Here is a 27,593-nt window from a genome sequence, read left to right on the forward strand (position 1 = left end):
CCACACTTTTAACCACTAACGTCATCCCTCACTAATCTCAGTCCTAATAGCGTCCTGCTTTGCCCTGCTAAGCCCTCAATAAAACACCTTTTTCCATTCCCTCCACTGCAGTGCCTTTTCATCAACGTGGAGTCTCCCGAGCCTCCCTCCCTGGGCTGAAGCCCACTCTGTTCACAGTAAAGAACAAGGTGCTGAGTCACTCCGTTCACTAGTTTATTGAGATCTGGGGAGCTCCTTCCCCAAGAGACACCACAGTGCAAAAGGGATGCCACCTCCCGCCCCATAGGACCATCTTCCATCTCAACAGTCAGGGGTGCCTTCCTTTGGTCAGGATTCTCACCGAATATCCACTGGAAGCAGCTCCCCAAACCCGCCCCCATTTCTTCTCCTTTCTTTCCCCCAGAAAAACACAAAACCAAAGGGAGCACTCTTGGGAGAGGATGATTGTGAGTGTGGACCGAGGGTGGTCCATGAGCGCAAAGGAGAGGCTGGAGAGTGCGAGCGGAAACCAAGTGTGACAAAGAGAGGATGTGGGCAGCCACACCAAACATGAATTGGGGAAAAGTGCGTAACAGTGGCCAGGGTGGGTGCATATGACTCCGTTAGAAGAACAGAATGATTTTAAGGTGCAGAAAGAAGAGGGTACGCAAGGCACCACGAGGGCACACAGGGAAAGTGCATGGATAAGCTTGGATGTGTGCACACAGGGATGACATGCTAGACAAATGGCACACGCCCACCCACACATGCCCTCACAAGGACACACCCATGACCATGAGAGGGGCACACACAGCCATGAGGGAAGGGAATACAATGGAGCATATGCGGCCACAGGAAGGGTGGAGAAAGCACGTGTGAAACGCGTGCGCACACAGGAGCCTGTGCAGTGGGAACGAGCAGGGGAGGGGAGGATGAATGTGTGTCTGGCAGAGAGGAGAATGTGAGCCTTGGCAACAAGAATGAGTGCCCTGCAGAAGCAAAATTCAAGAGGAACAAAACTTGTGGATGTGTGGAGGGGCAAGTGGGTTGGAAGGAGATTAGGATGGTGCGAGAGATGGCCAGGCCCTGTTAGGGTAGAGAGAGCACTCTGGGGAGACCCCTGCTGGATGGGAGCAGAGCACAAAGGCAAGGGAGCTGTGGGGTTGCCGTGGCAACGAGACAGAGGAAAAGAAAAGGGTGTATGTAGTGAGGCTGCTGAGGAGCCAGTGAGTGAGAAGCTTCAGGCCAGGTACAAACTAGGTTATGAAGTAGAGATAGAAAATCATACGAACGAATGAGAGAACAGGGCCTGGCTCCGGGAGTACTGGAGACCCAGAAAACCCCGGGGCTTGCAGAGGGGCAGGTATTTACAAGAGATGGGACGGAGTAGTGTTCTTCCCACCTGGGGCTGGTATCCCCTGCTTCCTCCCAACCCCCCTCCCCTTCTCCCTCTCCCTCTCCCTCCGCCTATTGGCCTGTCTCCCCTTACACCGCCCTCACTTGTAAAGCAAGTGGACTCGACTCCCATCACAGCTAAGCCGGTCGGGGGGCTCAGGGGGCCCCCTGGGCAGGGCCCCCGAGGGGTCAGGGGGTGTCGGAGGGTGACGCCGGGAGCGGAGCTGCTGCCGGGACTGGAGCTGATGGCGCAGTTCAGAGACTCGCTCCTCTTTCTGGAGGAAGAAAACAATTGGGCGAGTGGGAGACAGGAAGTCAGGAAGGGCTGGGGGAGGGAAAGAGAGGCAGAGGAAACTGTGTGGGAGACGCAGGGGCAGACTGGCAGAAGAAAGTAACGCGAGGCATGGGGGAAAGAACAGGGAGAGCCGAAAGAACACAGTGGGGCACCAGGTGAAGGAAAGAGATCTGGGAGACACAGGGGCTGGGGGGGAGGGGACACAGGTCCGTGCACACAGCTTCCAGTAACTCACGCACAGATTGGTGTCAACCCAGCTTGAGCACCCCCATAGCCTGACACTGCGCTGGCCTCTAGCTACAGCGGGGGCACAGTGGACACCCTGGGGACCTGCCCAGACCCCTCTCGCTGGAGGGTACACTCAAGGCCCGCAGCCAGCCACCCCCAGTCCAGGGCCACCCCCTCGGCTCCTCCGCAGGTGAAGCCAACCGTGCAGCTGTGCTCCAGAGCCGCCCCCACCTGCCGAGGCTAGCACCCGATTTTACCTGAGGCCAGCTCCACCCTTTCCCCTTCCCTGTCCTCCTCCGCTCACTCCCTGGCCGCTTGTCTCCTGAGACCCTCCCTTGGTAAACCACAGGCTCCGGAAGGCTGATCTCAGACTCTGCCTCCAGAAGCCGGACCTGAGACATGGGCCTCCCGGACCCGCCACCAGCCCTGCCTTCACCGCACACCTCAGCAATGATCTTCTCCAGTTCACGGTTCTCCTTCTCCAACAGCCGGGACTTCTCCTCCTCGTTGTTGTTGGTCGAGGACCCCGTCTTCATGGTGTCCTGCGCCTCTGACTGCCACTCCCCTCGGGTGATCAGCCTGCGCATCTGGGGGTGGAGGTTAGGGGCATGGATGGCCGAGCAGGGGCTGTGTCAGCGCTTAGCTGACGGCGGCTTGCAGTTGAAAAGAACGAAAACAAGAGGAACAAGCTGGGCCCGAAACAAGGGATGAAGTGGGAGGAGGGGACATGCGACGAAGGCGTGGAGGGGACACGGGCTGGAGAGGGTGGGAGGACACCCAGAACCACACCTTGGGCACGAAGAGCACAACCAGGGTGATGTATGAGGAGAAAACTATGGCGAGAGAGGCAAAGGCGAAGGCCGCATCCTGCTGGCTGGACAGAATCATGGTGACCGGAGCCGTGATGAGACACAGGACCTGGGGGCAGAACATGTTTGGGGTCGCAGATCTGCCGGCTCAGACGAGAGCCGAGGTCTTCTTTCCCCGGGAGAGAGTCTATGGGGACAGGTTCCTGGGGAAGTTTCCATTTGAAAAGGACCCAAAGTCAGGATCGTCCTCAACTCTAGGTTGAGAAGAATGCCAAACAAACTGTTCCAACCCAGCTTCAGCTCTAGGTCAACCCCTCCCTCAAGGCAGGAGCTCCCAGGACCTCTATACACACATCAGAGTCCCCGAGAGCCAGTCCCTGGGCATCCCTGACAGGAAATCTCGACCCAGATTCCAGCCTGTGAACCACAGACAAGTAATTTCACCTGTTTCTGCTTCCTCATCTATCTAGTGGGGATGCTAATATCCACTTCACTGGGTGGCTGTATGAAGATTAATGTGTGCTTTATAGACTGTAAAGTGCTTAACAAATCCGAGACATTAAAAAACGTTTGAAGACTTCCACCCAGCTGACCCCACATCTGGCACCTGATTCGTCCCAGGCCACTCCACCTGGGTTGCTATAGTCCGTCCCCAGGGTCGATGCCAGGGGTCCGGGGAGCTCACCGCCACATTGTAGATGGCCATGCCCACAGCCCGGTGGTCGTTGATCTTCTCGGTGGACACACTCTTGGTCTCATAAGCAAGAAAGATACCCAGCAGCAGCAGGAGCCCCTTGTAGCCATAGAAAATGCCTAGGATGGCAGGAAAGGGTCACGCGGGCGACCAGACCTTCAGGCTGCACTCACTCCCCTGCTCTCTGTGCTCTCCACCTGCTGCTACTCCTCCTGGTCGCCCCACAAGGAAAAGGGGGCCTCCTCTCCAATCCACCCGTTCTGACCTAGCACACCCCTCCCTGTCCGCTGCCCCCACTGTCCACCCAACTCGCCCCGACCTCACTCACACAGTGTCTCACTCCCTTATTCTCCAGGTGGGAAGACGGCTTTCCACACTGAGGGTAGGTTTGCCATTTGTGCTCATAGGTCAGAGGGATGCTAAAAAGGCCAAAGGGGGCCTGACCCCTCACAGCCCCAGACAGAGATGGTGTCAGGTCTGGAGATGAGGGTGAGGCATCATCACTGATCCCTCTGATGAATACAAGCTCTGCCTCATCCCTGCGTTAGACCTAAGCTCCTCACGCAAAAGACCAACTCTCCCCATTCTCAGAAAAGATTAGTGCAATGACAAACAGGACGACATTCGCACTGGGTGGACGTGAGCTCTCTGCCTTTTTCCAAAGACACTTCTCCCTCCAAAGCTACTGTCCCTGCCCCACCCCACCCCCTGCCTTAGTGGCATCTTCCCCCACGTCCCACACACCAAGCCATGTATTCATCTTTTTGGAGCTGCAGTGCTCCAGCTGGGGCAAAATAGACACGTCGATATCTTCCTTCGGTTCCTCCTTGGCAAAAGTCTAAGGGAGAGACAGGGCCACAGGAAAGACGGTTGCCATCCTCCCCTTCCCACCTCTGCTCAATCCCTGACTCCCAACTCTGCCCCCTCTTTCTGATGAGATCCTCAATTCTGATGCCAGATCCCGGGAGCATTTGCCTAAACACCTTAAAAGTGCTTGTTCCCCCACTTTCCATGATATCTGAAGTCTGCACATCCTGCCAGCTCCCCACCACTTCCTTTCTTCAGAGGAATCCAGAGCCTCTGGTGCAGCTCCCTCCAGGAAGGAGGTAGAGCTGCTGAGAGGCACTGGGCTGGAAAACACCTCCCACGAGCGGCTCTTCTCCTCAAGACCACATGCAGCGCCGGAGGCCCTTCCACCACTGAGCCCCCCTCGGCCTCCTGACCACAGGGCCTTCTCCCAAGCGGTACCTCAATGGTCCGGTGCAAAGGGTCCACGATCTGCCAGATGGCGAGGGTGAGGACGTCCATGCCCACCAGCAGGCCCACCGTGGCATACAGCTTCCAGGGCTCCAGGGTCTGGGTGAACACACGGAGTACAGGCGAGTTGGGGTGGGGGTCCTCCAAACCCCGAGAGCCAAGGCGCTAGGGACCGAGGCATCGGAAGCAGCTCACCTTCCTCCACTCCTTCTTTTCCTCCTTCTTTGTGAAGACCGTGTGGACCCACCAGATCTTGGTGAACATGGAGCCGTAGCCCAGGCTAAAGCCCAGACCCAGGAGCCAGAGGCGGGCCTAGGAAAGGAGAGAGGGCAGGAAAGAACAGGGCGGGGCAACAGGTGGGACTGTGCCAGGATGGGGCAGGCTGTAGGAGGGGACAGATGACAAGGAAGGCGGGACGCAGCTGGTAGGGGGGCCGGGGGGAAGGGGAGCAGCGGGGTGGTGGCGAGTCTCCCTACCTTTCACAAATTCCTCCCATCCACCTTTGCTACTTTGCCACCTGGGTGATCGTGCTAAAAGACTGGGTTTTAGTCACTTCTGACTGTCCTCCAGTGCCTACAGGTTGCAGCCTGAACACCTCCAGATGTGGCAAGAGGCCTTTCACAACACGGTCCCACCTAAATTCCCAGGCTCATCTCCCCCCAGGCCCTCACCTGCCCCGTGCCCCAGCCCTGCTGAACTGCTCATTTGCTCGCCCTCACCCTTGAGTCTTTGCTACCCATAGGATGCTCCCTCTGCTCCTGGAGTAACCATCCTTTATTTCTCCAGCTGACAAAATCCCCTGCATCCTTCACTATTCAAATGCCGCCTTTGGTGAGGTCCGCCCAGCTACTCTGACAGTGAGCTGCTTTCTCTTTGCTCCCACAGCAGAAGCCTCTCATATGTCACTGCAGCTAATTGTCTGCTCTCCCACTGCATTAGGTCTCACTGGGGACAGAGAGCCTCTGAGGAACTGTAGGTGTATGTGTGCACAAATGCCATGTGCATGATCAGGACAGGCACAGGGCAGAGGAGAAAGGAGTAAGCAGGGGCAGGGAAAAGGGTGGGTGTTTCCCACCAGCATAAGAGAGAACCAAACAAATATTGTTGCTGAAGCAGCCCCAGAACCTTCCATGTACCAAGAGTCCCACAAGGCCTCCTCCCTGTGTGAGAGTGGTCCCTTCCCCCAGCTCTCCTTGCTGTTGGTTCAGATCCCCGCCTCCGTCCTTCCGAACCACAACTAAGGCTCCCACGGGAAGTCCCCAGTTCTTGTTCTCAGCCCCCATGCCACAGACAGGCCACCATTGTCCAAGGGTTCTCTGCGCAAGACCCCCTTCCTTCGCCTTCAATACCTTCCCCCTCTTCTCTGCAAGACATGCCATGGCAACCTTGGAACTGACAGGCGAGCTCCAGAATGAAAAGTTCTGGAGGCACAGAAAGAAGGGACGGAGCCAGACAGAGACCAGAGGGGCGATGCCAGGAGAAGGAACTGGGACAAGGGTCAGGGAAAGACAAGGAGAAGGACAGGCAGGGGATGGCGCATCACAGAAGGCGCTCCTGAGGGGCCGGGAGAGCCATGCTCTGCAAGGGACCTGCCACCCCCTCCTCACCTGGCAGACGAAGGGGAACTGGCTTCTCCCGATGTGGTAACCATCCAGCCCGAGGGGGAAGACGGCAGCTAACGCCAGAGAGCAGCCCACAGCAGTCAGATTATTCAGGTTGGGCTGTGAGTTCTGGATGTAACTAGGGCAGAGGCAGAGGCAGAGGGTGGGAGAGGGAGAAGAGCAGAATTACCCCTCCTCTCCAGGGAGGCTCAGCTCCCCAAACGCCCTACAAGGGCCTGACCCCAACCTCAGGGCCGGGGGCAGAGGAAGGCAGGTTTGGAGCAGGCAGCGGAGCCTCGAGAGACAAAGCCAGCTGGGTCGTGGCGGGGCTGCAGAGGGCTTCCTGCACGGGACCCCGCCACACACAATCTATTAGAGCCGTACACTGTGCTACCCGGTCCCAAAGGCTTTTTTTTTTTTTTTTTTCCGTTAGTTGCTTTGGAGCAAGGATGGGAGTTATAGCTGGTTTCTCCTTTTTTGTTCCCATTGGTCACTGGGAAAGCAATAATTCAGAGTGGAAACCTCAAGGATGCACAGCCTCAGAAGCTACACAGTTTCCTTCTCACTCCCTTCAAGCAAATGACTGTTATCTTGGAGAAGCAGAAAGGACAGGGAAATGTCAGAAGAGAAACTTACCGGACATGGGAGTTATAGATGTTAAAGGACAGACAGACAACAGCTAGGACAATGCCCAGGCTGGAGAGAACGGATACGGAGATAAAGAGTTTCTGTGACAGGAAGCGGAACGTCTTGATGACCAAGGTCTGGTCAGCTGGGGGGGACCCTCCTGCATGGCACAGGGGAGGGGGATGAGAAAGGAGGGAGGACAAAGGGATGAAGGTGGGGCGGGAGAAAGGGAAGAAGGACAAAGCTGCTGATGGGCACCCAGGTCTTAGCTCTGAGGACAGGAGACCCTAACTGCCCTGAATAGGGGCCGCTGCAGGTCAAATGCTCTTTGATGCTAGGGCTCTTAGGAAACAATCAGAAATGAGGCTAGAAGATGGAGCTAGAAGCTGAGCTGTATCACTGAAGTTGTAGTCTTTTTTTTTTTTTTTGCTACTGTTTGTTCTTTGTGTTTTTCTGTCTTTCTTGTGGCAAAGGAAAACAGAGGGGAAAGAGGGGGATACTGAGAAATAAATTTTATGAGGTCTCTTACAACTCAAATCGAAAGCTGCAAAAGACAATCACAGAACCATGAAGCTAAAGTCCCTCAAAGTACCGAGTCTGGCCTCCTAACCTCAGGAGGAAATTTTTTTCAAAAACGGATCCGTGATTTTACTGCTGTCGGGGTGATATTCCCAAAGGTGTTTTTCAGTTATTATTAAAGGGAAGCTCAAACTTGTCAAAGAGTTCAAAGAAAGGAAAAAAAAAAAGACTAATTTCAATTTGCTTAGCTTTTTTTAAAAAAAGCATAATTTAGGCCATGAAGCATTTATAGCAATACAGACACTGTCCTAAATTCAAATTATAAAAAAAATTTCCAAACTCCAGCAGTACTGAGAACTACTAGATTTCAGCTGGGCAGGGCAGATGGCAGCTGTCTTCCAGGGCTGTGTCTCCCCTCCCTCCTCAAGATGCCAAACCTTTGTTTGATCAATAGAGCCCTCCTTTCGCCCACCTCGAGTATCTTTCCCATTTCCTATCATTTAGCTCACCAAGCACACAAAGAACATAATTGCTTCCTTTTTCTCTTTAAAAAGCACATTTTAGCAGAAGACAATTCAATGAGGTTTTGCAGCCTCTCCTACAGTTTAAGCAACCATTTTCCTATCAAAGCTGAAGAGGCAACTCTAGGATTAAAGTAGCTGGTTTAGATACCTCAAGTCACCAGAACATCTGGGAAACCCAAATAGAGTTTCCATTTCCCACCCCCTGCCTCTAATCCCCAGTCATTCCAGCAATGTACTATTTTTAAGAGTGCATTGCTACCAACCGCCTATTCCCTCTCCAAATACACCAGTCTCCCCTACCCACGTCTTGGTGGTTTTATTCCCTTTCTCTGAAACCCAGCCCCTGGCCCATCTCCCAGCATATTTCAACCTAATGGCACCTACCACCCCACCCTCATTCAAACACCATTTTTCTGAATTGTTCAGAGGGGTTGAAGGAAAGTATAAACAGGATCCACTTACCAATCCACTTATCCGTTTTGGACCAGGAAAGGTCATCCTTGGTGCTGTCATAATAGCCAATCTTCTTGTAGCTGCCACCTGGATGGACGATCATAGGAGTGACCACAGGTAGGTGAAGAGCCGATCCCAGGCATTCTCAACCTCCCACTTCCCTAAAGTAGTTCTCCATGGTCGTATCTGATTTTCCCTTCACCCGAGCCCCTGAAGGATACTTGGGAGGACCTGGGGGTCACTTGAATCAGCAATCTGACTTAAAAGCACTATAGGGTGGATTCCAAGGCAACGCAAACAAATAAGAATATCTTATATGCTTAAAGCCCTTCAGTGAAGAAGGCTGTACAGTATGTCTGCCACCCATTCCACAGGCTCACACCTCAGCAAGATGTCTCTCACTGTGATTCTGGCTTCTAAACCTTTCAACGTGTTTCTGCTTATTCCCCCTCTCATGATAGACAGAATCACAGGATCTATTTTCCCAGAGGCTTTCATTTTAATTTTAGAAATTTCTCTTCCGTTGACTTGGCTTCTAATTCCTTAGACAAGTTGCATCTGCCTCTTAAAAAGCCACGAAGTGAAATTCAGTCACTCCTAAGATTTCTAGAGCTGCCCCAGTTACCATAACTCTCCCTTCTAAAGCCAATTCACACCCCTTTGACCATGACTGAAGTCTATTCCCTCTTGTCCTGGTTACAAAGAAGATCTGACAGGGTGTGGGAGGTGGGGGGAAGGAAAGAAAGAAACTTTTCACAGGAGGCCAAGAAATGGTTCTTTTGGCCCTGCTCTAAGAGGCTGAGATGGGGGTGGAGTTGAAAAACTAATTCAGAAGTTTTGCAAATACGTGAAGTGTGCTAAGGTATAAGAAAATACCATCTAGAAAAGCCAAACTATACGCACTACAGAAAAATTAGAAATAATTATTTACAAATCAAGGAAATGCAATGGATTCCCTTTAAAAATAGAAGGTTTCCCAGATTCGGCTTTTCTTGAGTCCATGAGTGTGCCACTAACAATTCATGAACCCCTCAACTCAAGCCACCGAAGGGAAATCTTTCAAATCAAAATGGGGGCCACTGGGGAAGGAGAGTGGCTGTTTTCAATCTGCATGCACAATCACTGCAACTCAGAGAAACCCACCCATAGCTAAGCTTTTTATTATCATTATTATTATTATTACTATTATTATTATTTACAAGCTTGATGAAAACAATTAGAGGAGCGGGCAGGAGGTAGGGAGGCACGAAGGCAATCTTTTGATGTCTCCTCCTGGTGTTCTCCTCCCAGACGGTGCCCTAGCCCAGCCCCAGCCTGGCCCCCGACCTCCCCGTTCCCTCACCCGCCTGTGCTCACCCTGTAGCTGCTCGATGAGCGTCCACGCCATCCGAGAGCCACTGGCATCAAACACCACATGGCCCTGAGGGGGAGAAACATGTGGAGGAAGGCAAAGCGATAAAAGCAAGAGCAAAAAAGAACATCAGGAACTCTTTGAATCCTTATGTTTTTGATGTAATCGAGCTTCTGAATGAATTCTATTTATGGCATTTGCCTGCATATAGGACATACCCCAGATGCCTATACCCTAGATTTTAGAAACATTATTCTTTTGAAAAGAAGCTTCACCCAGGAGATTTGAATGGGAAAAATCCCCAGATAGAGCACCAGGGGACCTGGCTTCTGGCTGTGTGACCCGAGAAAGCCACCAAATCCCTCTGGACGCTGTTTTCCCCCACTTTAAAAGGAATAAGTAGATGATCTTTCAGGCTGTTTCCTCTTTTAAAATCCTATAATTTTCATCTGACTCATAAATATCGGGACTGAAGAGAAGTGAGGGGAGAGGTTGAAAGAAACAGAATATACCATTTCCCTTCTAGCCTTCCATGGGCCTTTCTGGTTTGGGGGCTCCTGCTTCCCTGGTCTGAGGCCGATTATTGCAGAGAGGTAACTGAGAGAGACAGAACGCGTGTCTCCAGGAGGAGCTGCAAGGGCTCTCTCTGGACGGGAGGACAGAGGCAGGTGAGGGCTGCTGTAACTCACGGAAACGCCCTCGAAGGACGAGGAGTTCATTGCCCGGTAGATCTGGTCTGTTATGGTCTGGTTGTTGTAGTTGAAGTCTTCCAGGCGCACTCCCGAACGGCCGCCCCCTCCAGACGTCTTGTTCAGGGCCAATGCCAAGGCCCAGATGGCATCATAGGCCAGGGGTGCCTCCTGGAAGCCTCCCGTCTCCTCAGGGTGTCTTTTTAGTCGTTTGGTCAGTTTCTCCACAAACTCCTGGGACGTCTGGGGAGGGAAGAACAGGAGGAAAGGATTGGAGCGGGGGTGGGCTTCTGATTCTGCTCCGGCACTTCGACTTGAAAGGATGGTTTGCGTGCAAGTTGTCAGATTGAGAGTATGTACATTCAACATCTTTAACTATATACCCACGTGTCTGTCTCAGATCAGAAGCTACTAGACTAGAGCAGGAGTTAGCTGGGTCCGATGGCCTTAGTGTGCACAGCTGCTAGCTCAGAACTGCAAACAGAGAAGTTTAATAAATAGATGCTCTGCATAATGAACAGCAAAGGATAGAAAGCAGAGAGGGCAAAGCAAAGACCTGGCTACACCAGTGACGAGTGGCAGCGTTGGTGTTCTGTCAGCCTTCAGACTTTCCCAATAGAGCTGACGCAGGAACTAACAGCTCCTCCAATTCTGAAAGAGCCCGGAAAAGGTGACACCGCAGCCTTCCTCACTCTGTCAACCAGGAAGATTTTTCTTTAGCATGCTAACTTCCTGCCAACCTCGTGTGCTTTCAGTTCACTGTCTCTTGGAGGGTTTTCAGAAGACTTGGGACTGCAGGAACACCCTTCACACATTTGAAGTCAATTATTCAATCCTTACCCACACCCTTCCCAACCCTCCGTCTTTTTTTTTTCCAAGAAAGCTAAAAAGAATAATAGCTCCTTTAGCTCTGTCATGAAATGGATCAAGAGACCTGAATTTCTATACCTGGCAGTAACATTGTTTAGCTAAATGACTGTAAGTAAATTGCTTCAGTTTTTGGAAATGTCTTCCATGTAATGGGGAAAATCCCTTCTGCCCTTCTTTATCTCCCAGAAACTGTACGAGGAAAGGTTCAGTGGCCACCTCTTGGCATGGCACAGGTAATACACAGGGGCATTACACAACTCTGTCTAGATTTGGAATTTATTAATATACAAACATACTCTAATGAAGAAATGAATAGATGAATGAAGAATACATATAAATCTTTGTTCCTGGTGCCCTGCCTACTTTTCCTTCTATTCAACTTTCTGGAGACACGGGGGAGTGGGAAATGCAAAGGACGGGCAGTGTGGTGCAGTGGAAGCGGCCTGGGCTTTGAAGACAGGAAGGCCTGGGCTCTACTCCCCTTGAGGACAGGACCAGGTTCCATTCTGCTCTTAAACCTCAGCATCCAGCACTATGCCCAGCCCATTCTGGACAAATAATAAGTGTCTATAGATTAGGGCAGTGAAAACGCTCTGTTTGGTGGGTACATGTCATTATACATTTATCCAAACCCACCCAATGTAAAACACCAAGTGAGCCCTCATGTAAGCAATGGACTTTGAGTGTCAATGATATATCACCGTAGGTTCATCAGCTATAACCACTCTGTTGGGAAAAGCTGATAATGGGGGAAGCTATCAATGAGTGAAGCAGGGAGCAGACAGGAAATCTCTGTACCTTCCTCTAAATGGTGCTGTGAACTTAATCTGCTTCCAAAAAATTGTCTTTAAGAAAAATGTCCATTGGATGGATAAATGGAAGGATGGCTTCTAATTCTAACTAATCCACCTACCTGCTATATAATCTGAAACAAGTTATTAAACCTCACTATGTAGTTATTCAGCTTTAAAATGGGAATAATATTAACTACCTTGAAGAGTTATTATAAGGATGAAATAACAACATGTATAAAATGCCGGGTATAAAGTAAGTTACATTTTCTCTTTCAACTTCATTTTTGTTACTAACATTGAAATCTATAATTCCAGCTCAGTATTTCAAGTCCTGAATCTCCAACTGTCTCTAAGGCATTTGTAACTATATAATCAATAACCTGAAATTATAAGTATCTAAGAATAAGCTCTATTTTTCCAACACTCCCCAGTTCATAAGATTGAAACCTTAGAATCACCTTAGACTCTTTGAAATCTCCAAGTCCTCTTAATTCTTTTGTTGAAATGTTTCATTAATATCACCACTCCTTAAACAGAATAATGTTAATCATAATAATAGCTAACATTTATATTGGCCTTACATATATCAACTTGTTAAATTCTCAAATAATCCAATGAGGTAAATACTATTATATGCCCATTTTAGAAAGAGATAAGGAGACTAAGACACGGAACAGTTTCACTTGCCTGAGGTTATACTGCTAGTACGTGGAAGAGCTGGGATTTAAACCCATTCAAAGTCCATACTCTTCCAACTACCCTACACTGTCTCTGTAAGCTGAAATGTCTCTCTCCGAGAGCACCCATTGACAGACATTAGATAGCCTGAGACTTTCTGAGTCATGCTTCAGCCTCCAAGTCCATCCGACCATCAGTTCAAAGTAAACACTGCAGCCAAAAATCACCCAGATGGGAAGAGGATCATCTGCTCCGCACGTCGCCGTCCCCTGCCCGGATCCTCATACTCTCTGCTGGCTCCAGGTCACCACCACTAACACACTTGGCCACTGGGGGCACCACTGTCCCCACCCATGACTAAAATTACCAAAAAATCTCTCCCCTTTGGGTCAGCAAAGATGGTTGTAAATTTTCAAATGCAAATGCTACAAGGCGGCTTAAGGAAAACTGAAGAACACAAATTCTGCAACCCATAGAAATTAGTGAAATGACCAAGTACAAATTTACGACCCTAAATTTTTAACAGCCCTGTCTGGCTGTCTCTCTGCATGAGAATAGGTGCCCAACGGTGATCTAAAATGTGTATCCTGAGGTAGATTTTTATTTTCTATCATACCCAGGTCTGACGGGACCTCTATCCCAATCAGAATCTACTGACAATCTTACCCCCAGGTGTGCTGCCTCGTACCTGATCTCTAGTACAGCTCCAACCCAGAGCTACTTTTCTCCAAAACCACTCTAATCCACTCTCCCATATCTGGCTCCTAAAAACTCTTTCTCTAAACCAGAGTTTCTCAATCTCTGCACTATTGCCATTTTGAGCAGGATAATCTTTTGTTGTAGGGACGATCCTATGCATTGCAGGTTGATTAGAAGCATTCCTGGCCTACTCACTAGATACCAGTTGTGACAACCAAAATTGTCCCTAAACATTGCAACCTCTGATTGAAAACCACCGCCCTAAGCGTCCCCAAAGTGTGTTCCCCAGACCAGTAGCATCTACATCCCCAGGGAGCCCGGTGAAATGTGAAGTCCCTGTCCCCACCCCAGACCCACTGAATCAGAACTTCCAAGGGAAGAGCCCAGTTGTGGTTCTGACAGAAGCTAAAGTTTGAGAACTACTGATCTAAACATAAGGCCATCCTTACAGAGTGAAGGCAACTCTGCTTCTTTTCTAAATCTCCTTGGCTCTGGGCCATAGACTCGACCCTTGCTTCTGGTCCACTTCTCTTGGTCCTATTTGATTCATCTACAACCTCTTCTCTAGTCAATTGTTAAGATGGCATCTACCCTCTGAAAAATCTTGACCTCTTCACCTGGCATTTTAGGCTACTGAGCAGGCCTAGCAGTAGCTCTAGACCTCAAAGGCAGACACCATCTTTCTCTAGAGATGAACAGCCAGAAAGAGACCCTCCAGCTCATCCTGTTCAAAAGCCCAGAAGTCCCCGTACACCCCCAACCAAATCCTTGTGTCCTATCAGGAGCTCCTCTAGTTCCCTGCTATGGGGCAGAAGCCACTATTGGCAGGTCCTGGGCTCAGGGTACCAACAAGCCTTCCTGGCTTTGATTACCAGCTCCTCTACCTCCACAGGTTCTCAGGGACAACTCACTTCTCAGGTGCTCTACAGGGATGTGATCTTGCAGAATTTTTCCATCGTATTTTTCAACCAAGATCCCTTGGAAATGTCCCAGGACAGTATCCATGATCAGAGTACCTGTGGCAACTGACCTTTCCATCACAATCCACGGCAGAATAAAATTCCTGGATTTTATTTCTCCCTTGCTCAAAAACTGTCATCTGCTAAACAGTGTTAGCTGATAAAAGTACAAGCTTGTTAGTGAGACTTCAGGGTTTTCCATGGGAGGTGATAGAGCAGAGGGTTTGGAGTTAGATTCAACTAGAATTCAATTCCAGCTTCACCACTCAGTAGCTGGTGACCTGTAATAAATCACTTAACCTCTCTGAGTCTCAATTTCCTGGTCTATAAAATGGAAATGAAAAGTCTACATCAGAGTATTGCAATGAGGATCACTGAAATCATGTATCTAAGCTCCTGGTTTACTACATAAAAGTGATTATTACTACAACTTTTAACAAATAAGATATTAGGGTGGCTTTACAGTCATTCACTCGCCCCTAGCATGCTCTCCAAAGCAGGTATTCCAGACCTGGGGCTACACTTGGAATAATAAGCAGACACATAGGTTGCCCTTATCAAGCTCACCCAAGATTCTCGTACTCTTTAAGATGCAGTGCAGAGCAAGAAAGCGGTCTCCCCGCCACACCACACCCTACTCACTTGTGCCCCTCACCTGTAGGCTGATTCCCACACCAGAAAGTGTGTCTTTTAGCTCCAGGTCTGTCACTAACCAGCTATCTGGGGCTAACTGATTTCAAAAGTCCCTTCTACTTCTAAAATTCTAAAAGAGAATCATTAAAAAAAGCATCAGAAGCCAAGCTAATTGAGTATCAGTCAGGAGTGAATATTAAGCAACTCTACAGTGCTCTGAAGTCACCAAGAAAATAAAACGAATTTTTGCCCAGGAACAGCACTCCTATAAAGGTGTGCTTGCAGATACAGCATCTATATTGTCATTAACGCCTCTCCCTCATTTGACTTCTTGCCGACTGCTCCTTATTTCCATGGTAACAGCTCTGCAACTCATCAGGGGCCCACTGAACACACCACTCTCTTAACTCTCTCTTTTCTGCCCAAGGAAGTCACAGCAGAGGTGGAATCCACAGGAAACACGATGCAAACAAGTTCTGGGTAGGCAGAGGCCCCTTGCCTTCCTAGACCTCCAAACTCCATACCTGTTCCCCTCACCTAAGAGACCCCTTCAGTCCCCTCCATCTGCCCAGGTGCCAGCTTCCAAGTCCTCACACACTCACCATGTTGGAAATGCTGCGGGTGTTGGCAGGGTTCAGCATGACAATCTCAGTGGTGATGTGGCCCTCCACCGCCTCGGTCATCTCGTCCACTGTGCAGTTGATGGACGGGTCATAGATCTTGAACCAATTGTCGGCATACCACCCGATGAGGAACCAGACGTACTTCTTCCCGAAGAGCCGCTCCTTGTACACCTGAATGCAGAGGAGGAGGGGGGCTGGGTCTTTGTTTTGTTTCTTTGTCTTATCTCACTTGACACTATGCAGCCTCTTCAGGTTCAGAGAAGAGCAGAGAATTGAAACAAGAAATCTACAAGTCTGGGGGTAGTAGGGAAGGCTGGACTCCTCCTCCTTCTAAGTGCCTCCCCAGCCTCTATTTTTAAGTGGTCTTTTCCAGCCAGACAGGGAAGATGGGATTCACAGGCTCCTCCAGAAACACAAAGCGATAGGAAAATAAGACCTGGAGAGAGTGTCACATGTGTGAGAAGACAAGGTGTGGAGTCAGAGCCAACAGACAGGGATTTCGTATTAATCCTCACCTCCGATCATTCGTTCAGAGATGCAGAGGGGATAGCCCAGGAGACACCCAAGGCAAAGAGCCCACCCAGTGCCCCTCCATCCTCAGATTCCAACTCCACCTCACAAAAAACTTTCCGGGCTTCGGTCTCATAGAAAAGTCCCACGATGATCCGGGCGTCTTGGCGCTACAGAATGGAGAGAGAACAGAGCTTCTGAGGGACGCCGGAAGGGACTAAGCCAAGCACTTTCACAGCTTTGATTTCCTGTCCCTAAGTGCTTAGTGCAGGGTTCTGTTCAATGGGTAGTAGATAAATGTCAGCCAGAAGATGGAGCTAAACTTCCCCAGGAGATGCTACTGCCTCACAGAATCGAAATTATGTGACATGATGCAGGTGTTAGCTAATGCTACAATGGTAATAAATTGCAATAGATTAACGTACCAAATCAACACATCGTACTTTTTTTTTTTTTTTGGCCGTGCAGGCATGTGGGATCTTGTGGGACCTTAGTTCCCTGACCAGGGATCAAAACCACGCCCCCTGCAGTGGGAGCACTGGAAGCGCGGAGTCTTAACCCCTGAACCTCCGGGGAGGTTCCAACACGTTGTACTTCTTAAACTTACGCAATGTCATATGTCAATTATACCTCAATACCAAAAAAAAACAAAAAACAAAACCTGTCCCTGCGTGACTCTCCTTTCCAACCCACCACTGTTTTCCCCACCCAGACCCTTGCAGGCTGGGCCCATCACCCCCTGCCATCCCACCTTAAGGTTTTTGACGGGCACAGCTGGATCTGAGAAGAAACTCTGACGGAAAGTAATCTCGATTCCAGCCTCCTTTACCCGTTCCTCCAGGTCGTCCAGAGTCTTGGGTGGCGATGAGGAGCAAATAGAAAAGACACGGGGTGCACAAAGGAGTAAAGACCGGAGGTAGTACAGGGGGCTGCGCTCTCAGAGCAAAGGAAGAGCCGTTCTGAACCTCCCTTCAACAGCCCTGTCCCCGGTGGGGAGAGTTCGAAGGAAAGCATCTGGAGTCTTAGGATGTAGCTTCCAGCTGGGAAGGTGCTTGGTGAGCCCCTCCTGAGGATCTGTGCCCAGGGAAGTCACCCCATCACCCCACTCCTACCTGACAACCAAAATGGGGGAAAGGAAAAGAGAGGAACCAGAAAAGACGAGGCAGGGTCTAGTACAGGCAGGATGATGTCAACCTCAAGAGGCAAGTGGGCAGACAGACAAAGGCTCAGAGAATGTCCTGAGTCACTGAGAGAAGGTTGGGGGGAGGATTAAAGAGCCACTGAACATGAGAGTGAATAGAGGACCCAAAGAACAGAACTAAAGAGAGGGAGCAGACTGTCTTCTCTGGGTACAGAGCCAGGTGTTTCCTTTCTTCCCCCACAAGTTTCCCTCTTCCCCTCCACCTCTCCTTGCATGTCCGCATCTCTGAATCAATTACCAGACCATGTACATGCATGCGTCTGTCTGCCTCTTTCTTCTCTTTTCTCTCCTTCTCCCTCCGTCCTCCTTCTCTATTCCCTCTCTTCTCTTCACACACGCCCACCACCTCCCCTTGAGTGCCTCTGGAATCTACTACTTCCATAGGTTCTTATCTCATATTCTCTCCCTTATCTTGCCTCAACTTTAGAGTGAACCTACTTTAATAGAACTGGGTCACTTGGAATCTCTCTGTCTGCGGGACAGAACCTCAAAGCAGGAAAAAAAAAAAAAAATCCTAAAACCAGAAAGTTGGAGAGGGTCCCAGAAACTCAACTTGTTCATTCCTCTGGCTACAGGAAGAACATGCACTTAACCCACTCGGAATGTGGGTTTTTGATAAAGAATCAAGGTCTTTGCCCCCCAAATGAATCCCGTGTCACATCTCTCTGTGCTGGGATTTAAGTGAAGGCTCCCTTCACCCTGTGCCTCCTCACCGAGGTGAAGACCTCAGTGGTCTGCTGGATGGTGGCGATCTTCTTCCAGCCCCACTTTTCGAAGAGTTTCACCCGGGTAGGATTATGGAGTGTGGCTGACGGGTGAGTTCGGAAGAACGTAGGAAAGCGTTGCCGGTTTGACAGGGCCGGTGAACTGGAGCCATAGGAAAGCTACGAGAGATGGGGACAGGATGACGTGTTTACGGCAGCCTCACTAAGAGCTGCCGAGAATTCCTTCAACCCCTCCCCGCCTCTGGGATTCTCTCACTCTACCCAAGCCTCCCTACCTCTGCCCAAGGAAAAGTGATTCTCAAAAGCCCCCTCCATCAGGGTGCCCTTTCACTGAGCTGACTTCCACTCCTTCTGATGGAGAGCAGGTCAGCTGAAGCCCTGGCAGGCCAGTGTTGCTAGGAGGCCAACTAGCTCAGGTCTGCAAAGGACTCTATCTCGGAAGTGGGCCCGCTGTGGTCTGCAATACCCGCCCTCTTTAGTACAGCCCAGGGGACAGCCCCACCTTCTGGCCCCCAGGGCCTTGCTTACCACAATGAGGTTCCACATCCTGGCAGCCTCAGCCACGAGCGTGGACACGGAGCTGCAGCCAGGCATGAGGATGATCTTGATAGGGTCATTGTAGAGCAGCTCGTACAGGTACTTGGTGGCTTGGCCTGGGTCACACTGAACAAGGAGGAAGGGGATGAGGGAAGCTCCCCCAGGGCTCCTACCCTCCCTGCAACACCTACTCTTTTCTTTTCCCCCAACAACCTAGTTACTTCCCCCACTACCTATCCCTCTGCTGAAACCCTTTTGTCATTATCACCATTTCTTCTCCTTCCTGAGTCTCCTTTCCCCTCATTCGTGAAACACCCTTCTCTGTCTTCCACCTGGCGCCTTACCCACACCCTCTCCTGCACACCCCCCATCAGTGTGTATGCAAACACTGCCTTCCCTCCTTTCAGCGCATCCTCAGACATCCCCTAGCCCACCTTCGCTCCATCACCCCGCCCCCTTTCCCCGGGTTTCTATGCTCCAAACATCTGTGAGTAGAAAAGAGTCTGCAGGAATATGAATAAATTTTTCCTCAAGTCCCCAGACAGCCTCCATAAAGCCATATTATGAAGAGTCCTCCCTCACCTCTGCAAACACCCTCTCCCACCTACTATTTTTTCTCCCTCTTCTTTTTTCAGGGCTAGAGATAAATAAACAGGAGAGAACAGGGACAAGACCACCAGGGGGTCCTGGCTCAGCGGATCCATGTCCTCCTGCTGGGCTCTGACATTTGACGGGTGCATTAGAAAAAAAAGACATTCAGGGGCAAAAGGGGGTGGGGAGAAACAAGGATGAGGGAAGAGCTGGGGAGAATAAATAGAATGGGATGCTCAAGAAACCAGATGCTTTTAGGGGTGCCTGAAAGAGAAGAATGGAGCTGGGAAAGTAAACAAGGCGCTGGAGGGGAGGAGGGGAGGAGGGGAAGTGAGGGGAGGAAGAGCCAGCCATGGAGCTCCCACTGCCTGTTCCCCTCCTGCTGAAATATGACATTTCAGAAGCTGCTGGAGCCCCAAACGAAGTGGGGAAGAAATGGAAGCCAGTGGGGAGCCAGGGCAGAGGGGACAGAGGGGACTGGGGAGGGTGATATGGGGGTGGGGGGCAAGCAGGAGGAAATAAGGAAGGCCCCCTAGGGCCTGCTCGCTTCCCACTGAGGCCTGACATTTGGGACACGGTGGGAAGTTGGAGAAGGGGGAGCCAGGGGAGGCTGGCCCAAAGAACCAGCTCCCTGCTGCCCGCCCACCCACACCCCTGCTAAGGGCAGCGCTCAGTGTCTGCTCCACTGCACGTTTGGAAGGTTCTGCATCCCTCCCACTTGGGCATCTTTGTGTATCTTTACCATTCTCACGTCCCACCTTCCCGCATCTAACACTCCAGATCCTGCCCCCAGCTTCTCCCAAGGGCCCTCTGTGGCCCTCTCTTTCTTGTCTGAAGAGAAGGTTAATAGAAACAATGAGGACAGATAAGAACACATAAGATACAGGCAAACAGGGCAATGTACGCTACTCCAGTGTCTCTCCTGTCTCCTCATTCCTTCCCGACCTTCTCTTACACCCCTTTCCCCTTCCACGCCCTATTCATCACCGCACATCCCTTGCGCCGCGTGATTCTCACCCCCTCTCCAATAGACTTCCTCCGCTGCTGCTCTCGCAAGGAGCAAGGATCCGGATTTGCAGGCAGGAAACGACACTTTCCAGTTTGTCTGCCTTTCCATCTCCCCCTCGCTGCCTCTGCTATTTTCTCTTCCAGCCCCCCTTCTCTTGGGTCCCCATCTGCTCCCCAACACCTCCAGGGAATCACCTGTCATGGTGCATGAGTTTGAGCTCACACCCAGGGCTCCCCTAGCTCCCTTCAATCCCCTGTTCTAAAGCCTGCACCCATCCCTCCCTGTCCCTCTCCCCATACTCCCCCCAACCCCCATAGCCAGTTACCTCTCTTGCTCTCCTAAGCTTGACTCCTCCACGGGATCTGACCCTCTTTCTCTTCCTGCCTCTCCTACCCTAACTAATTCTTTTCCTGTGCCCTGCGGCCCTTCCTATAGGCATCCTGGGGTTAGCTTCATGGGATTTTGACTGGAAAAAGTGCAGATCCTTGGGACTCATCCCTGACCAAGGATTTAGAACCTGTATTTTTAACAAACTCCTCTGGGGATGCTTAGGTACACTGAAGTTTGAGAATCACTGTAAAAGCATCAGAAGGGATTCAAAGTTCCCTAAGAGTCCTTGTGCCGTCTTCTCCCCAAGCGCACTATCTTCAACCCCGCTTCTGCCCGCTCCTTCCTCACATACCTATATCTAGGTGTAGATTGCTGTTCTAAAGAACGAATATAAATCCTCAGTCCACCCCAGGTGTTAGATCACCAAGGGCTCCCCTCTGTACTCTTTCACTCTCCCCCAATCCCTTAAGTCTCCGGGGCCTCCTATGAGAGAAGATAGATTTGAGGTCCCAAATCGCCTTCCTTCCATGTGCCACATCCTTCCCCCATACTCCCAATCATTCATGTAGGGGATAGGGGTGGGAAAGGAATCTTGCAGGACTATCCCCTACTACCCCTGGACCCAAATTTTCTTACTTTCCCCCCTCTCCCTCTTCCCCACCCCCTAACCCTACATCCCATTTCCCTTCTCACATCTGAGAGGCCACAGTGCTGCAGGGAAGACACTTCGGAGCCCAGTTCCACATGATGCCCCAGGGTCTCTCCCCAGGGTCTCTCCCCAGGGTCTCTCGCTGTCCCCAGCCCTCCTCCTGGTCCCCCTTCCCCACTGCCATTCTTTCCTGTTCTCTTTCTCTTCCTTGCGTCCCGACTCTTCACCATCCCCATGCTCTGCGGGGGCTCCTGTGTGGACCTGTAATCCCATCATTTTCCTAGTGCCTCTGCCCATCCCTTGACCATTAGCCTTCCCCAACCATAATATGCCATATAGTCCCACAATCCAGGAATCTGCGACAGGGGTGGGGATGAAGGGATGAGAAAGAGTCAGGTAGGGACCACAGCTACCTTGCCGTTTGTTGTGATATATAAACTAGAGCGCTCAAGTCCCTCCAAATTTTGCTCATTGGGTCCCTATTCCTTCCAGCTCCGACCTGCTGCCAAGATTTACCTTGTTACCATGGTAAATGTAAACCCCAGATCCAGCTCCCGCCTCATTCCCTCCATCCCCCAACCCATCCCAGGGTTAGTTTACTCTCTGGAGGAACTGGATCAGCTCATACCCCAAACCCATCCCCAGTTTCTCCAACCACCCCCCAACCCCGCACTTCCAAGGGTCTCTGGGAGCAGAAGGATCAGCCTTGCAGCGTGATTAACCACCTTGAACCCCTAGACCCTCATCTTGAACCTCCAGCCCTTGAGACTCTCCCCGAGCTCGCGCACCCCCAGCCTGTCTTCTGCTAGTCACACATGGGAGGGGTCTGCCTGGCAACCCCAGGAGCGACTCACGCTAAGGTACATGCAGCTGGCCCCCTGCCCCCCACCTCCCACCCACTCCCATGTCCGGGGCTACCTTGCTGTCGTGGTGGATGAGCTTGAGCTCATAGTCCGGCAGGATGTCCCTGCGGCTGTTCACGTCCTCCAGCGCCATCTCCACCGCGGGCTGGCAGGCCTGGCCCCCCGGCCAGCCCCCGCTCATGGGAAACAGCGCCCCGATGTACACCGCGCGCCGTTCTGAGGAGGGGTGCGGGGGGACCCGCGGGTGAGGCCGCGGGAGATGAGGGGAGTGGGAGGCCCACACCGGAGCCACCCCCGCCGCCATCACCACCAGGAGCGGCAGTGGCCACCCCAGCCGGGGAGAGGGGAGCCCCGGACCCATGGCAGGGGGCGGGGGTGGCTGCTGGGGGAGGAGGAGGAGCTCAGGGAGGACACTTCTCCCGGGGAGGGCTGCTGAGGGGATGTCGGGGAAGCGCCTCCATCCCTGGTTTTGTGCGGAGGAGGGGGATAGGGCCTCGGGGAAGCAGGGGAGGTTGGCTTCGTACGGCCCCCACGGCTCTAGCTCCCGCCACCGCCACCGCCACCGCGGACTCTCCTCGCGGACTGACTGACCGACCGAGGGGAGGAGGAGGAGGGAGATGCAGGGCTGGGAGGGGGCTCTGACGTCAAGGGCGGCGCGCGGCAGCCGGGGTGGGGGGGCAGAGTTAGGGAGGGAGGAAGCGGGCGGGGATGGAGGCGAGCGCCGCTGTGGGAACCACAGTGTGAGAGGAGGGGAGGAGAGGGAGGATGCGACCCCTAGGGTGAAAGAGATGGACGAGGAAGGGAAGGATCCCACCTAAGGGAACATTGGTGGAGGAGGAACGAGGCGAAGGGGCGTGCCGGGAGGGCGGGGTGGGCGGAGGCAGCCGCGGGAGGCTGAAGCCACGAGGGGCGAGCGATGGAGAAGGGGAGGACGAGAGTGGGACGCGAGAGAAAAGGGGCTGGCGCCTAAGCGTCTCAATGGGGGTGTGAATAGCTGGGGTGAAGGACTGAGGGTGGTGAAGGAGAGGGCGATGGGAAAGGTTTTGGAGAGAGAGGGAGAGCTGGGTGGGGAAGAGGGAGGGCCGTGGTACAGGGGGAGGTGATGGGGGTAGAGGAAGGGAACACGGGGCTCGGTGGACAGAGGCTGAGAAAGGGTGGTGGGAGAAGGAACTGAGATAAAAGAGAAGGGGAAGGGCGTAGGGAAGGAAAGGATGTGGGGAGGAGCTGAAGGAGGGAGAGTGAGGCCTGGCAATGGGTGAGATGGCTGGGCCAGGCTGATGGAGTCAGCAGGTGAAATCCTAGGAAGGGGGCAGGCAGGGAAAGGTTCCAGAGAAGGTCGGAAGGAACCCCACAGGGGAGGACGAGGTGGAAGCTCCGGGTCTCCCAGCACTCTGCCGCCCCCTGCTGGGGCTCTGCCATTAGGCCGAAGCGGAGTCTGGGAGGAGGCGGAGCCGAGGGGCGTGCAGCCAAGCGGGGAGATGGGAGGGACCGCAGCCTCGCAGAAAACCGGGACTGGAGGCTGGAAACAGGTAGGGAAAGAAAGGGCCAGCCGCGTACTGGGGTGGGTGGGGGAAGGTGGGGGAGGAATGGGAAGGATAAGAACTCATAGCCTAGGGGCAGAATCCCTGGGGGTGGAGGGTGAAGAGTGAAGGGTAAGGGGATTGCTGTGCACGCGATGAGGGTTTCCGATCTCACCTGAGTGTGGCGTTCGATTCACTGGCAGCAGGAAAGACGGGGATCAGAGAAGAGTTACCAGTGGTGCCCAGCTTCCCAGGCCTGATCCCCAGCCCCCTCCCACACCTGTCCATGCCGAAGAAGACCGGGGTGGGGGGGGGGGAGCAGAAGCCTGCGTTTCTGAGGGGAAGGTGCCTGGGGATAAGAGCAAGGTGGGGCTGTGGGTCAGGACTTGTTGGTTTTCTTTTATTGCTCATAGGACAACAGAATTTGAGACAGGTGTGCCAACAGCTAAAACATGGGCAGATCCTGGTTTTGTGGAGCCTAAATATTATAATTTGGGGGTCTCTCTTTAAGTGAAAAAAATTACAAATGCAATTGATTTGAAACTATTGCTGTTAAAATATCTTACTTTTGCAATTTTTACAAAAACCTATGACCATGTGAACACATTATTAGAACCTTCTACATTATTCGAGCACAAGAAGAGGCCTGTGTAAGTGAGGAACCCTGGAGCTTAAACTTCATTAGCTTCGTAGTAAATCCACCCCTGGCTGGGAGTCCCACTTTCCAGAATGGAATGGTAAACTACAAGCAGAATAATTAAGTGAGGAAAGCCAGGTCCAAGGATCTTGAAAGGTAGAGTGTCTACAAAGGTAGAGGAAGCATGAAGTATGCCTGCATCCCAGGAGAGAAGACTGCAGAGGGAGAATCTGGGTGCCCAGGAAAGGGGGAAGTTTGCAGAACTAGATGGAAAAAAAGGGGGCGGTGGACACAAGACGGATTCCCTTGGGGAATGAATCCAGGAGGTATAGAAAAGGACTGTCCTCTTCCCACCCCATCCCTTGGTTGTCCTTAATACTCTGACAATTCTGCCCCCACTTTTAAGTCTTTTAAATTTTTACCCCGATAATTTTCCACCCCGGATAGTCTTTTCAATATTATTGATTTTTCTAAATATGATATATGATTTATTGCTGAGTCTTTACAATAATTCAGGTATATAATGAAGGGAGAGGGATCAATTCTAGAAGAAGGTTATGCATAGAAAGTTCTAAGTTTCGAGAAAGGAACTGAGGCTGGGGAAAACTGGAGTAGTTAAACCTTAAGAAGGGTGATGGAGGGAGAGATTCACAGGAAAGGAGAAAATGTGAGACCCAAGGATTGGGAGCACGGGGAAGATATTAAAAAAGAGAAAGGTAAAGGAAGGAAGCCACCAGCATAGATAAAGTGGACACGGGGACTGCAGCAGCAAGTTTGAGGCAGGTGGATGGAGGAAAGTGTTAAGCATTCACCTCTGCCTCCCCCATGCCCCCCATTTTGTATCGCACCCTATGTTTCCCCACCATCCATTCCCACCCCACCCCCATCCTCTGACAAGCGTCCTCATCTGCTGCATGCAGGCAGCTGTTCCCCTCACCCTGGCAGTGGGGCTTGGGGGTGCTCCACTGGCCCTGACTACAGATGCTCCGGGAGCTGCCCACCAGATGGAAGTCGGAGTCACACCGGAAATCCACCCGGGCTCCGTCCAGAGCTGGGAGGTCCCCACCCGTCAGGAAAACCTTCCCATTTTCCAGGGTCAAATAAGACTTGGAGCAGATTCGGACTGTGGAGACAGGAAAATAGAGACAGGCGAGTTGGAGAAGACTCCTTCCCCCTAGGGAGCAGGGAGGGGGCTCAGATTTGAGTTTGGGTCCACAAGCGTCCTACTCTGCAGGAAAGCAGGTGTTAAAAGGATTAGCTTCTCTAGCCGCCACTCCTCCCTTAACCCTGTAAGCATCCACGCATTCCAAAAAACAGAAAAAGAAAAAGCATTTCCATCCTAGGAACCCGAGATGGAGCTATAAGCACATAAAATGGGACCTCTTCAGAGTCAGCTACAGTGGGCGGTTCTTTGGCTTTGAAATGTGTGGCTGTATGTAACTTTAGATGCACAGTCAGATTTGCCTTATTATCGTTGGCTTATACTCATGTTAAACTGGGTTTTAGTTTGGGGGTATATGGTCTCTCCGTTGGAGACAAGTATTCGAAAATGTGATGAAATCATTTTAGAATATTTTTGCATAATCTGCCACTAATAATCCTCAAAGAGACTAACTCACAAGATGAATAACCAAGTTATTTTCTCAAATGGGCAGTGGCCTAATGAAGGGAGGATGAAATAAAATGTGCAGGCTGCTAACTTTGCTGCCTGCAACTGCACACAGCAAAGCCCCTCTTACATAGTAGTAGTTCAGTAAATGTACTTGTGAATTTAGTTACAATGGATTTACAGTGCTGACTTGCAAGCAATGATGCTAAGTTTGAGACAGGAAGAAGAATTCGCTTGAAGAGGAGAGGGGCTTTGAGAGGCTACTCACCACAGCGGCTGGGTGTGTCCATATCTGTCCAGGAGCCGTTGGCCAGGCACTTGCGTACCTTAGGCCCCACGACCTCGCGCTCCCCCCGGCACACATACTCAATCTCATAGTCCACGGGCAGGAAGTTGATAGCCTTCACCTGGTCTCGAGTCAGGCCCCTGTACCTGATGCCCCCTTCCCAGGGCGGGTGTATGATCTGGCAACCTGAGGGGGTGAGTCCAGAGGCAGGCGGAAAGAGAGGGATGGTGGGGAAAAAGGAAAAGGCAGAGTCAGCAGCGGGAGGCAGGGGAGGGTAGGGCGTGGTCAACGGGCAGGTGGAGGACAAAGGGGATGGGATGAGGTGCGAGAGGGTGAGAGTGGGGAGGGGTACAGACCCTGGGCGGAAGGACACAGCGGAATGAGCCACAAGGAGCTCACAAGTGGGAAGGGAAGGGTGCTGGTTGGGGTAATGGAGAAAAGTAACTAAGAAATCGTGAAAGGGTATGCTATGCGAGTGAGTTTGCTAAGAAAGGCTAAAGGAGAATCTGAGTTGAATTAGCATGGGGGGGGGGTCTTAACAAGGCCACCTGGGCAGCAAGGTGGGACCAAGGAAAAGGCGGAACTGAGGTAGCAATGGGGGGCCCAGAAAGAGGGGCGGGGTTGAGGGAATAATGCGGGGTCACAGAAAGGGGGCCTAGTGTGGTAACCGGGGGCCAGAGAAACGGGTGCTGGGTAATAATGCGGGGTGATGGAAAAGAGGTCAGGAGTAGTAAAGTGGGGCCGAGGAGACGGGGCTGCCAGGCCGGGATGCTACGTAGGGCCGACGGGATAGTAGAGGGGATGTGAGGAAAGGGGGAGTGGAGTGGAGGGGTGCCCGAGGTCGCCGGAGAAGGGTGCACCTTCCGAGGTGGCGTTGGGGGCCTGCGCCCCGCCCGCGCCCGGGGGGCGGAGGAAGAGTGGCGCCAGCGGCAGCAGCAGCAGCAGCAGCAGCAGCATCTGAGTGAGAGGCGGCCGTGAGGACCGGACCGAGCCCCGCCGGCGCTGGCCGGGACCCGGGAGGCGGCCCGGCCTCCCTCCGGTCGCCTCCCGGGCTCCGACCCGGCTCAGCCCGGGGACCCGAAAAGCGCCCCGTGGAGGAGGCGGGGGCGGAGCCCGGCGCGGGGTGGGGGGAGAGGAGGAGAGAGAGCCTGTCCCCACCCTCCTCCTGCCTCCCTCGGCCCCCCCCCACCCTCCCGGGACTCCACCTCTCACCACCTCCTCTCCCCCGGCCCCCGCGGCTCGCCGGAGCCCGGCTTCCCCACGCTCCCCGGATCGGCCGCCTCGCCGCTCCCGGTTCCTTCCCCGCCGCTCCTCTTCTCCCGCGGCCCCCCGACCCCCGGCTCGGCCCTCCCCGCGCGCCCCTCTCCAAGCACTGCCTCCCCCGGGCCCTGGCTCTTACCTCGGCGCTCCGGCCCAGCTCCCCGGCTCTCCCGGGCCTCAAGGCCCCAG

At 52.3% G+C, this 27,593-nt stretch overlaps 1 protein-coding gene across 1 annotated transcript; it reads right to left on the reverse strand.

Annotated features, from left to right (window-relative positions):
* Positions 1–201: 201 nt before the first annotated feature.
* On the reverse strand, positions 202–27,593 carry GABBR1 (gamma-aminobutyric acid type B receptor subunit 1). Its single transcript, XM_029243199.1, has 22 exons — positions 27,544–27,593; positions 27,005–27,101; positions 26,127–26,330; positions 23,788–23,808; positions 22,148–22,308; positions 18,642–18,776; positions 18,102–18,272; positions 16,939–17,040; positions 16,292–16,357; positions 15,657–15,848; positions 10,422–10,664; positions 9,738–9,801; positions 8,391–8,468; positions 6,895–7,045; positions 6,265–6,397; positions 4,853–4,969; positions 4,649–4,756; positions 4,145–4,238; positions 3,392–3,519; positions 2,687–2,815; positions 2,341–2,484; positions 202–1,649 (listed from the first exon to the last, which is right to left on the reverse strand). Exons 2-22 carry the CDS (start codon positions 27,099–27,101, stop codon positions 1,476–1,478), a joined length of 2,712 nt encoding a protein of 903 aa, XP_029099032.1. The 5' UTR covers positions 27,544–27,593; the 3' UTR covers positions 202–1,475.

The sequence above is a fragment of the Monodon monoceros genome, unplaced genomic scaffold (assembly GCF_005190385.1).
Source record: "Monodon monoceros isolate NGI ecotype Baffin Bay Population unplaced genomic scaffold, NGI_Narwhal_1 Super_Scaffold_3, whole genome shotgun sequence".
In the NCBI taxonomy this organism is placed as follows: domain Eukaryota; kingdom Metazoa; phylum Chordata; class Mammalia; order Artiodactyla; family Monodontidae; genus Monodon; species Monodon monoceros.

Coding starts and splice junctions, on each gene's coding strand:
- GABBR1 (XM_029243199.1), bottom strand. CDS start 27,101: ATGCTGCTGCTGCTGCTGCTGCTGCTGCCGCTGGCGCCACTCTTCCTC. Junction 3,520..4,144: donor AAAGATGAATACATGGCTTG/GTGTGTGGGACG, acceptor CTGCCATCCTAG/GCATTTTCTATGGCTACAAG. Junction 1,650..2,340: donor TGGAGAAGATCATTGCTGAG/GTGTGCGGTGAA, acceptor TTCTTCCTCCAG/AAAGAGGAGCGAGTCTCTGA.